The following is a 12,520-nucleotide window of genomic DNA, read 5'->3' on the forward strand; positions in this document are numbered from 1 at the left end:
GGGGGAGGGTCTCCTGTCTTTGCCCTGTCTGTTCATAGGAATACTGGGATTGCAGAGGCACACACTTGCACCCCGCTTTCCATGGGTCCTCATTCTTGTCCAGCAATCACGTACCCCACTGAGCCGTCCCCCAGCCCTTCATTTCTCTAATGGCTATAATCATGTCGCCCGACAGCCATATACTTCCTGTACCTCGTCTTCTGTAGTGGACATTGGAGTTTGATCTGCCTTCTGCCTGGTGAAGGCAGCTGTGAATGCCTGCGCAGGTTCCTGCCATTGCTCCTGGGTGTGCAGTCAGGTTTTAAAAATAGCCGCCCAGGAATTAGAAAACACCCCAGGCTGTGTGCTTACTCACCTTGGCATATCTTCATCTTGCCCTTTGTAACATCTGTCACTGTCTGTGTGGCCCTGACACTTTCTGGCCATAGAACCTGCTCCTGCCTGATCTGGGACAGCAGCCAGGAGGCTCAGGTGCTCCACGTTGCCTGGAGACCCACGGAGCTCTCCAGGAGCTCTGTCTGATGGCCCTGGGTCTCGACAGAACTGCTCCTTCCCTCAGATGGGAATAAAATCAAATAAACACCGCACTTCAGCTGTTTATAGAACTCTAAACGCAGGCCTTCTCGCTCCCAGCAGTTTATGGACCGGCTTTCCAGCTCCTCTGTAAACAGTTTACAGAGTTGCCATGGGAACGCCCAGCACCCGCTCTGTCATCATCACCTTGTTCCCTATGGCCCAGGAGACGCCATCTGAGCTCAGGTCACAGCACGCTGAGTTCCTAGCCCTGGTCTCAGAAATCCAGAAATACCTTCTAGTGCATGGCTTAGCACAGTGAAGACTCAAGCCTGACGCGGAAGCACTGGGAGCGCTTGTGACGGGAGGGTTTAAAAATACACAAACGAAGGGACAGCCCCAGGCAGCGGGTGGAGTGCCTGTGGCAGAGGGTCCCGTCGTGGCATCCTGTGCTGCTGGAGCTCAGAGCTGTTATTTGTTTTGAAAAATGAGGACAATAGCACTCGCATCAGATTAGGGTTAATGAGAAAGGGAGGGTGGGGGGGGGGAGAAGCCATCAGCAAGTCCCCAAGGCATTGTCTCCACTGGGGGCTAGCAGGAGGGTCCCTCACCCTGGCAGGTAGTCCCAGAAACCCCCAGGGAAGGTGGTTTTTTGCATTGCCTAGGAACAAGAATTGAATTGTGTAGGAAGAGATGTAAGGGTCACCCATGTTTATCCTGGCATCATATGCGGAGTCTTAGTCATGGAGTCAGACAGATGAATGGGTAAGGAAGATGTGACCCAGGGCTGGAAAGATGGCTCGCTATGTAAAGGCGCGTGCTGCCAAGCCTGCCGACATGGTTGAAGGAGAGACTGACTCCTATTGTTTTCTGATCTCCACATGTGTTCTATGGTGTGCGCGTCACACACAAAATGTTAAAAGAAAATGTACACAATAGCGTTCCGTTCAACCAGGAGAACATGCTTAGCAGCTGCCTTCTTAACCCCGCTCCCCATCAGAGATGAGGCCAGAGGGCACCTTGGATGGTACTATCCCTAACGCTGATTTCCAAGAGCGCCCCCTTCAGGCCACACGTGTTGTTTTTAACCTACCGGGAGAGCTTGTGAGTTATGTGTCACTGATGTCCTGCTTCTTGAGTCTGGTGACCCAACTCCTGTGCTTGTGTTTCAGCACCCATGGCGGTCCCAAAGACCACCTCGGAGACCCTGAAACACAAGATTAACCCTTCAGCCGGAGAGACTGCTCCCCAAGCTGTTGATGTCTTGCTGTATACTCCAGGTAAGGCAACCTCGTACTGCTCTGCTCCTGGATGTGATGAACTTAGATTTGGGTTGGAGGTCACCCTGGCAGCAGTGAAGGGGAAGCCCTGTGCTAGAATCAGGGAGGGTGTTTTATTTTTGGCTGTAGGACAGAATCTTGAGCCATAGGGCAAAGCTGTCTTAACCACTCTGCCCACTTGGCCTTGTGGCATGCTATACTTGGGCAACAACATAGTTAGGGACCCAGAATGCTCATTCCCTGCCCTCTGCAGTATGTGACAATTTAGGTATTGTGTGCCCTCAGCTCTTACCTCTGGTTGAGGAGGCTGCTGTTGGCGAATGGTTGTATAACCATGGGGTAATGGGACAGCCTAGCTCCGTACTGGAAGCTGGAACCCTACCCACTTCAGTCAGTCACCACATCAATTCCAAGTGGACGGAAGTCTAGATGAAAAAAGGCACTTACAGGCTAGTGGGTCAGCACAGACATGACCAGGCCAGCCCCAAATACCTGATTACCAAAGGACGCATGGATTTGACTACATTAAGGGTTTCTGGACTGGTAAGGTGGCTAAATGGGTAAGGGTGTTTGCTTGCCAATAACCCTGAGAACCTGAGTTTGATCCCTAAAAACCACATAGTGGAAGGAGAAACTGACTCCCCAAAGTAGTCTCCGAACTTCCACTTAAGTGTGCTATACACACACACACACACACACACACACACACACTAATCAGAGTGGGAGCTCAGGGACTGTGCTGGCAAGTGTGTTCCTGGCATGACATCACGAGGGGCTCCCATCCAGCCATCCAGAGCACAACTCCCTGAGAGAGAACCAGGTATTCCAGTATTGCCAAAAGACACATACCTCATGAAAGAGGCCACCCCAGCTCTGACACCATCAGTCTCATGACCAGTTAGGGCAATGCCAGTAGAGCCACACTCTAAACTAGAGTCATGCTGGACACAGTGACATTGGACAACACTAGCCTGGGGAGCATAGCAAGCCCTCATCTCAACAAAGAGAACATCCCTCAGAGGGCTCAAATGAACTACCATTTATGCCAGGCTGGATGTGCTGGTGCGTATCTATAAGATCAGCTTTCAGGAGGCTGAGGCAGGAGGATAATCACAAGTTCAAGGCCAGGATGAGCTACATGAAACTCCATCTTAAAAACCTTAAATAAATAGATAAATACCAACCACTAACTGTGGGTGACAACCCGAAGCAAAGACACCCTGCTCCACGCTGTGGGTAGGTGTGGAAATCGTCGGGCACACCATATCTTGGTTTCTCCAGTTGACCCCCTTCCTCACCAGCCACCCTCATGCTGCCTGCTTACCTGTGGGTCCTGGTGCGACAGGACATCCCCACTCTACACAGTCCTGTCTGTCCCTTCCAGGAGCTCACAAGACCTCAGACTCTCCAGGGAGGGTGGCACTCTGCCATCTCCACACCCCTGCACTTGGCACTGCACTGGTGTTCTGTGGCTGTCTGCAGGACTGCTGAGTGGTAGGAGGTGGCCCCTCCCACCATTACTGATCTGACTGAAAAGTTTCGGGGCTACTTTCTTCTTCAGGGCGTCTTGACCCTGCAGAGAAGATTGAAGATGCACACCCTAAGTTGTGGTGCGCCCTGAATGAAGGCAAAGTGGTCGTGTTTGATGCTTCCTCTTGGACCATCCACCAGCATCGCTTTAAAGTGGGCGCCTCCAAAGTGGTGAGTGCAGCGCCTTTAAGCCAGTGTGATGTTCAAAGTGATTCACCAGACAGCGTGTCCCCTAGCATCACTGAGAAGTCAGAACCCCTGATGACACGCCATCTGCAGAGGCCCTGATGGCTCGATTGGCCATTCCTACTACCCATCTTCGTTACTGCAAATCCAGCCACCTGCTAAAACTTGTCTTTACCCCCAGATCATTGCTGTCAGTGCCTCTCTGGTGATCCAGACCCATTGGAAACATCAGTGCCGGTGTGTGTTTGCCGAGGCAGTGCAGTTAATGCTGCTCCTTGCAGCTCACGCTGTGGACGACTATCCTGTCCCTACTGTATTTTCTGCCATGGTTTATACATCTGTGTTCTCAATAAGGCATCTTTAAATGGGAACCCACAAGGTTCTGACTGGGCCTTACAAGACTGCAAGATCAGTGTGCATTCGCAGTGTTCATGATTTGGGGCTACTAAGTGCAGATTGTGAACCTGGTCTGTACGGCTCACCCCACCCTTCTGTCTTGGCCCCCTTTAGAACTGTATGGTGATGGCAGAGCACAGCCAGGTGTGGGTGGGCTCCGAGGACTCCGTCATCTACATCATCAATGTCCACAGCATGTCCTGCAACAAACAGCTCACGGATCACCGTGCAGCGGTCACTGGCTTGGTGGTGCACAATGGGAAGAAGCCCAGGTACCAGGGCCCGCTGGGGTAGGAATGGGAAGAGCTTGGCTCCCAGGGGTGTGGAAGGTAAGGGGTCCTGGGCCTTGCCAGGCAAGAAGTGTCAGGAAGGAGAGTCGGCAGGAGACATGTGTGGTCTGCTTCTGCTTGTGGGTAAAGAGAAAGAAAGGAGCCTTTGAGACGACAAAACCAGCATGGTGACCACTGGCTCTCGGCCTCACGGCCAAGATTACTTAAAACAGCCCATGCTTTTGGCCCAAACTGGAAAGGGTCCACCCAGGAAGTACTGGTTATGGCTGGTTTTCTCATTTTCCAGACATCAGAAATCTGGCTTTGTAGGAGAGAGCACCCAGTTCTCGGTGTAGACTATCTCTAAAACGCCGTTGTGGAACATGGCTCCCTCAGACCCCGAGAGTCACCAGAAGGCCAGCTGTTTGCAGGCTGACGGGGACACCTTTCCCTTCTGAGTCTGTAAGCTAGTGTTGCAGGTGTCCTGGGGGATCTGGAGCCCTGTTTACCTTCATTTGCAAACCCATCCAGCTTACTTCAAGGGGCTTCACCCTCCCTGCCAAAGGCATGCATGGCAGACAGCTCTGGGCTGGCTTCACTGGAGGGTGAACAGGCAAGAGTTCTCCTGTCACAGAGAAACCTCCTTTCACCCAGGTGTTCCTGACTCTATGCCCCCCCAATTCTAAGGCCAAGCCACCATGGGAGGGGTTTGACCCAGAAAACTCTGATTATCCTAGCCAGTGTGAGGTACAAGGAGGGTGAGGTACACCAGGACATTGGTTCAAGCTGGGGGATGGGCCAAAGGTTGAAGCGCCCCACACCTACTCACCCACCAGTGAAGCCGGCATCCAGAGGCAGGTTAGGGAAAGCCTAGGGGGGTCCCCGCCTCAAGGCCACCTGCTTCCTGGCTCACTTGTCCATGTCACATCTGGATGGACAGTCTCTCTGTGTACTGGTCTCCCAAAACCACCTTGATGGAAAGCTGCAGCGGTGCGGTGGGAAGCTTCATCCTGTTTCCCCAGTTATGATGGTTGCCTCGGTACTTCCTGGCTCGTAGATGCATTAGTCCAACCTCATCATACCACAGCCCTCACAGTGTGTGACCATCTCTGGGCTCAGGTTTCCCATTTGTAAAGACACCAGTGCTATTGGGCCAGGGCCTACTGTAGTGATGGTATGTCAACTTGGCTACAGGTCTCTGCAGAGACTCCACTTCTAAATCTAAGGTCATATTCTGAGGTGCTGGGTACAGGATTCCACTGTGGCACTACTCGGGGACACCTTGATACCAGCTTGTGTCATACTGTCTTTACTTTCCTAAGAATGCCAACTTCTGCTGGGTGCTGGTGGCACACGTCTTTAATCCCAGCACTCGGGAGGCAGATGTAGGCGGATCTCTGTGAGTTTGAGGCCAGCTTGGTCTACAGAGCAAGTTCTGGGACAGACTCCAAAGCTACGCAGAGAAATTCTGTCACGAAATCCCCCCCTCCCACCAAAAACAAACAAACAAACAAAAAGAGTGCCTCGCAGCTAGGTCAGACCTGACAGAACAATCCCCAGGGGAGGCGCAAGAGCAAGGCAGGGTCTTTAGCTGTGTGGGGCAGCCCCAGTTCTGGCAATGTCTGCCTAGCCTGTCTTCCATGCCATCCCCTAGCCCCTGTTCCCTCAGGCAGTTCCAGAGGCGCTTCTCTTCTCCCAGGCCCAGGCCCAGCTGGACATGTAGTGCTTTCGTGAGAATGACAGGAGCTGGGGTGGTGCAGGAGTCACGGGTAGTACTGGCCACTGCACACCCAACCTGCTACCGTGGATGGCCACCATCCATGGTACTGGCGAGCCTGCCCTCTCTAGTCCCTCTGAGTTGGACAGCCCTGCTTAGGACTTGATGCAGTGAATGGTGACACTGGGGTTCTGCTCCGAGACCCCATCGAGCTCACAGTGGCTTAGAATGGGGAGCCTGACATCCAAAACCTGTTCTGTTCCTGGTGTGTCACACTGGTTTATCATTATCTCCATTGTCAATAGTGCATGGTGCCACCTGGCCTCTTAATTGCATACGTGTATGTTCAATCCCTCAGTGAGGTCTACTCCTGTAGCCTGGACGGGACGGTCCTGGCATGGAATGTCAGCACATTGCGAGTGATCAGCCGGTTTCAGCTGCCATACGGTGACCTCATGTCCATCAGCCTGCACAGTGACCGCCTGTGGTGTTGTAAGTTTTCAGGCCGTCAGCCAGTGAGCATGATGCCCTGATCCTGCTCTAGGTTGAGCCCCCCTCCCTTCATTGTATAAGTTTCCTGCTTTGATTTTCAATGGTTCCTCCTGTCCTAGCAATCGCTCTGCCTTAGGAGCCTGGCTTGCCACTCTCCAGGTTTCCTCTCCATCCTGCTATGTGCCTGCCACTTCCTGGCTCCTTCTTGGTAACCTGCTTATGGCTGGGGGGTGGAGGTTAGCCTGGCCCAGGGACCCTGGGTTTCCCTTTGCAGCAACCTCTTCTGCGTGTGTGCCACACTTGCCTCTGAGGGCAAGCCTGGCCGGGCTGAGCGACCGCCACTTCTATCATTCCTAGCCCATCCCTGGAACCCCAGGGTCTAGAACCTAGTCAGACAGTTTGCCAAGGGGTGATGGGAGGGGTAGGTTCTAGGCTGTTTCAGAACATCCTGGGGTATAGGAGATGCCTGTAGCGGGAGGCCTCCCTGAAAACAGATATGAGGGCTCCCCAACGGCACCGTTTCTGCATGCTCTTCCTTGCTCTGTCTCTCCTCCTGTTCCCATCTCCGTCTGTTCCCCCAGGGTCCCACACAGATGACACTGGCCTCACATTCTCTAGGTAGCTGTGGCTCATCTTACACTTGTGATCCCCCTGCCTCCGCCTCCAGCGCTGGGGTCACAGGAGTGTCACCACACACAGACTGCTGGCCTGCTCTCTCGTCCCTCCTCGCCTGCCTGCTGCTATCCTGAGTGTTTTAATCCAGCTCCATCTTCTCTGCTCTCTTCTCAGCTTCCCTCTCCACTTCCCTCTCGCCTGGGTGCTCTTAAGGGGGGCCCCGCGTGGCCTCACATCACTGGGCAGTCAGCAGGCCTTCCAAGAAATTAAGAAAACTTATTTTGCCAGGATGCATTATCATTCCTGGTGAGTCCTGGCACCCAGGTTTCTTCTTGCTTGCTATGCTTGAGAGCATCTCCCAGGACTGGGCTTGGGCTCCTGATCACCATGAAGTGACAGTCATGGAATGGGAGGTACCCTGTCTGTTAGATGTTAGAGCATCTTGTGGGAACTGTGAAACCTGCCTCATGGCGGTCGCAAGGAAAAACCCCAGCTGGGCAGTCAGTACCTTCCTAGGGAGTCCCAGGTGGCAGTACCCCTGCATCTCCTGTGTGCTCCGTCTGTCTCTCCTTCTAACCCTTTGCTCCTTGTGTCTTGAGCATGCTCTGCCCACCCCCCCACTTGGTCCTTCCTCCCACAGGTACAGGCCGCAGCATCGTGGTGGTGACAATGCAGGGTTTCCATCGTCATGAGCTGAAGATCAAGAACTCCGACAAGGCACCCGTCCCCTTGCTGGCCTTCCAGCTTCTGCCTGAGGTACTCCAGGCCTGTGTGCTAAAGTCCAGGCTAGGGCTGTCTTGGTCACAGTGCCATTGTCCCACGGTGATTTCTATCCCAGAAGGAGCAGCTGTGGGTGGCCGGCGCGGGGTGCAGTGATCTGTATGTCTGGAGCATGAAGGACCTGAGCCAGCCTCCGCAGAAGACCCCTGTGCCAGACTGCACCGAGATTAGCTGTATGATCCGAGTGAAGAGGCAGGTGAGGTGACGGTGTCCAGCCACCCGAGAACATCCCCTCGGGCTCCTCCTTCCTTCCTTAGTGGGAAGACGAGGAATATGAGGCTGCCCATGAGGCGGCTGTCACGGGCTCAGGCTTCATAGCGCTCAGTCTGGGGAATGACCGACAGCCTTCCTTCCCACCGGAGCTGAAGGCCGAGTCAGTGCCAATCCCAGGGGTTGGCAGGGTGGCCACTTCTCAGTGGAGACCTGCCTTCCACACAGCTTCTGGTGTTGAAGCCACGCGCGATCACCCTGGCTCGTGGCCGCACCTCTTCCATCTGGCTTAGTCTCCCAGGGCAGCCTCTGTGTCTCCTAAGGGTGCAGTTCGCTGAAGTCTGGCCATGTCTCACCCAGGACTCTATCTCCAAACCACTTCCTATTCTGATAGCGTGTGAGTTTCTGGGAGACACCTTCACCGACCTCAGACCTGGGGTACTGGAGAACACTCATTCCAATTGCAGCAATAAGGATATGAGTGGGGTCTGTCCTGGGGCCCCGCCTCTGTAAATTATAGTAGTGGGACAGGCCAAGAGGAGACAGTCCCAGCCCCAAAGGGAGAAACTGGATTGGAAAAAAAAAAAAGAGGTGACAGGTCCCAGCCCTGCCTAACACGTGGCAGGGAAATACCATGGGGTGTGGCCCCATTTCACAGAAGCTTAACTGGTGAGTCAGCGGTCTCCAGTGTGTGACCTTGAGGTCAGACAGCCCGTGCTCACCAGCAGGCTCCTGCAGCGGTCCTCCCGCAATTATAATGAAGGCTGACCTCAGCAGGTCTCAAGTTCAGGAGGCAATGTTAGCTGTGAGCACACTGTCCCCTGGATTTCAGGCCTAAAGGACTGTCCTAGGTCCACCAGGGTAGCCCAACCTCCTGGCCAGTAGGAAGGACATGAGTTTGCGGGGCATCTGAGCACTCAGCTTCAAGGAGTATCCCTGTTTCTTCCCTACAGATCTGGGTGGGTGGCAGGGGGCTGTCGCAGGGAAGACCCAGAGGGAAAATCTTTGTGATGGACGTGGAGAAGATGACGGTGGAGAAGGAGCTGGTGGCACACTCTGACACCGTGAAGACGCTGTGCTCCGCCGAGGATCGCTATGTGCTGAGTGGAGCGGGCCGCGAGGAGGGCAAGATCGCCATCTGGAAAGTGGAGTGAGACCGCCCTGCTGTGCCGAGCCAGGTCCACCTTGGGAGAGGGCGCCTCCCGCCACACACTTGCATCTGCAGCCAGTTGGGGCCCACTGTCTACTCCCAAGGGCCTTTGCTTCCAACTGCTACCTTGGGTGAGCAGCTGCATCCTACTGCCGATAACCTCCACTGTGAAGTTACCTCATGTTACCTAGACCCTTCCAGAATCCACAAGTGGGAGCCGGCACCACAGCTGCCAATTTAGCTGTGCCACACGTGACCTCCAGTCCCCATGCCTGGCCTCTCCTCGCTCTTCATGTTTACTCTGCCAGCACGTGGGCTTCAGCGGCATGGCCAGGGCTGGTGTGTGGCTGTTGGCCACAGCGCCTTTCAGCTTCCACTGACTTCCTGCTTCCAGAGAGGCTTCTGAGTGTTTGAGGTGAACACTGGCAGAACCTGCTTGAGCTAGCCAGGCTAACCTTCCTTCAGAGCAGGTGACCGAGGCCTGCCCCAGGAAGGGGACAGTACTGCTCAGGTTTGTCTGTGCAGAAACTGGGCAGCTGAGTGGCTCGGTCTTTGCATTAAAATTTTAATGAAGAAGAAACAACTGCAGGCAGGAAGCGCGTCCCAGAAGTGCACGCATGCGTAGCTGCCTCATTGGCTCACGATGCACCTGCATTTTGTGTATCTTCTGCACGTGCACACAGAGCCTCTCCCCGAACCGCAGATCTCTGTTTGTTTACCATACCGCTTCAATTTCATTCTGGAAGTGTTCTGTGTGGATGCTGGGACCAGAGAGGAGAAGACCTGTCCTCCGTGTATCCTCCTGTGAGCTCCGCTGGGAGCCCTCTGGATCCCAACTCGGGTTTTCAGGACTCCATGTGCGCCACGTTAGAGGCAGTCACTAAAGGGTTGCCAATGGTCTGTGTCTCTGACCAGGCCAGGGTCCTGAAGTACTTGAGCTCTTGCGAGTAGAGATGTAGGTCCAAGCTTGGAGGGTCTGTGCCACCAACTGCTGCTTCCCTTGAGGTATGGCTCCTGCGAACATTGTGCAGAGGATGCCTCAGAGCCACACCCCTCCCTAGAGTCTGTGCTCCCCGAGGGGTGCTCCAGATGTCCAGAAAGACAATGTGGCCAGCAGTCAAGGGCACAGGCTCAGCCAGTCTCTGTAAATACAGGAAGCCAGGTGTAAAAGTCGATCATAAATGGATTCTAAGTTATTTAATGCCAGTCCATGTGTGACCAGGTGTTTACAATGTGTAGATTAATATAATAAATTTTTGTTAATAAATGCTGCTTGTTTTACTCAGCTGCTGTGAGCTGGTAGAGATCTCGAAACTGGAAGGTTGTTTTCCTTTTCTTCTTTGCAGGGCCTGTGGAAGCAGGTCTCTCTTCCTGCCAGACAAGGGTTCTAGCACTGAGCCATGCCCTGGCATCTTGGGAGCTGTCTGGAAGGGGATCATTTTCACTTTTGAGACAAGGTCTAATTCTGTAGCCCAGGATGACCCCAACTGATCTCCATCCTCAGTCACCCAAGCACTGGGGTGGCAGGCATGCCAACCGCACCTGGCAGACACAGGAAACTTTTTAATTTCTCCATCCATTCTAAGTATCAATCAAGTTGTTCCAACTCAGACTTCATCTCTCTCATTTGTGGAAACAATTTCTAAGGTCTCACAAGGAACAACTGACTGGCACAAAGAGTCAGAGGCTTTAGGGGACAGTCATTTAAATCAAGAGGAGAAGCTTCAACAGTGATGGGACACTGGTGCCAAAGGGGTTTAGAGTGAGCACATGGCTTTGTATTTGTGTAAGAGCCTTGTGAGGGATTACTGAGATAGAAAAGTGCACTTTGATGCCTTTGGTTTTTTCTGTGCCTTGGACACAAGGGGTTCCTTTGGCCATGTGGCTCCTCCATGTTGTGTTGTGACCCAGGCATACATCAGGCTGAGGAAGCCTTGGGTTTGTGTGTTATTAAGAGGGGCAGCCTGGATCATGGGCAAGGCTCATCAACCAGGATGACTTGAGCTTGCTGGAGACCTGGTCAAGAGACCAGAACGTTGTGCAGCAGTATTGGTTTCTTTGAGTAGGGCTGGTATGGAGACAGGCAAGGTCATGTTGAAGACACAGCACATGGCTGGGCACCCAGGAACTGCTCAGCAGGTACGTCCTCCTGGGCTGTGAGCTCGGCTCTCTTGAGAACATCAAGAAAAGGCAAGAGAAGATGTGCAAGCTACTGTGGAGGGTTGAATGGTGGCCCTCCAATAGCTCTGTCCATGCCCTAACCCTCTGGATCCATGCATGCAGCCTTATGTGGAAGGAATCTCTGTAGATGTGCTGTTGGGACTCTTGAACTGTGGTCCCTGGCCATGTCGAGGCAGACACACCTGCATGGGGGTCATGTGAAGATAGGGCAAAGGCAGGAAGGACAGCTGAAGGCCAGAAGCCTTTCCCAAGTGGGAAGAGGCAGGAAGGTGTCTGCCGGAGCTTTAGAGGGACTGCGGCCGTGCTGGACCTTGATTCTAGACTTATGCAGAGCTATGGGCGAGCGGTTTCTGTTGTCTCAGTCCTCTGGCTGTGACCACTTATTACAGTGGCCATGGACACTCACATGGCTACCGCTTACTGAACATGCTCTGGCTGGTGCTTGCCAGCTGTAGGCTCACCCTTGTGTCTGGTCTGAACGACCAGAGGTGCAGCAAAGTGCCCCTCTCAATCCCCAGAATCAGGGTGTCCTGGCGACAGTATGAGCACTGAAACTGACATCAGGATTCAGGAAGTGAAGGCAGGGGTCAGGAGTTCAAGGTTATACACAGCCTCAAAAAAAAAAAAAGGACATAAGACTTAGTAAAATTAGCTATGTTAATAGAGACATGAAAAAAGACTAACAAGTGGACAAAGCCCAGACTGAAGATGGAGGCTGTGGCATCTGGAGTGGTGAGTGAAACCCCCGAGGGTGTAGGATCAGCAGTGTAGAGGGGAAACTCAGGGAGCTGCAGCAGATACTGGACAATACAGTTAGGGACGGTCTGAATCCCACATGCTCTCTGACCACAAAGAGTTAAGAAAGGTTTGAATCTATAGGACACGCTCTGATCACAGACTTTAATTAGAAGCCATTATGCTCAGTTTATGTGGAGCTGGAGTCCAGGGCTACATTCATGGCAGTAAAGCTGTCTATAGCAACTCAGCTACACACCCTCAGCCCTTGCCGTGGTGTTTTAAAGTGTTTACAAGCTTGTTCCCTCAGACAGACAGAGTACCCACTGGATGCTCACATGACCAATAATAGTGAAGATTCACTGTTTTCCCCAAGATGGGGAACAGGCAGGGGCTTTGCTCTCTCCTCTTCTAGGCAATGCTGCATGAAGTTCAGCTATTGCACTGGGAAGGAACAGAAAGCATA

General features: G+C 53.2%; 1 protein-coding gene across 1 annotated transcript in view; it reads left to right on the forward strand.

The window, feature by feature from the left end:
- Positions 1 to 10,423, forward strand: part of Dennd3 (DENN domain containing 3) — a 56,264-nt gene extending 45,841 nt beyond the window's left edge. Inside the window, exons 17-23 of the mRNA XM_048457143.3 lie at positions 1,686 to 1,793; positions 3,355 to 3,494; positions 4,020 to 4,177; positions 6,250 to 6,383; positions 7,639 to 7,754; positions 7,837 to 7,974; positions 8,942 to 10,423. Coding sequence (XP_048313100.3) covers positions 1,686 to 1,793; positions 3,355 to 3,494; positions 4,020 to 4,177; positions 6,250 to 6,383; positions 7,639 to 7,754; positions 7,837 to 7,974; positions 8,942 to 9,142 — 995 coding nt within the window. The 3' untranslated portion in view covers positions 9,143 to 10,423. The remainder of the gene's footprint in view (positions 1 to 1,685; positions 1,794 to 3,354; positions 3,495 to 4,019; positions 4,178 to 6,249; positions 6,384 to 7,638; positions 7,755 to 7,836; positions 7,975 to 8,941) is intronic.
- Positions 10,424 to 12,520: the final 2,097 nt, after the last annotated feature.

This window comes from Myodes glareolus, chromosome 19, assembly GCF_982192425.1.
Source record: "Myodes glareolus chromosome 19, mMyoGla1.1, whole genome shotgun sequence".
Classification (NCBI taxonomy): Eukaryota; Metazoa; Chordata; class Mammalia; order Rodentia; family Cricetidae; genus Myodes; species Myodes glareolus.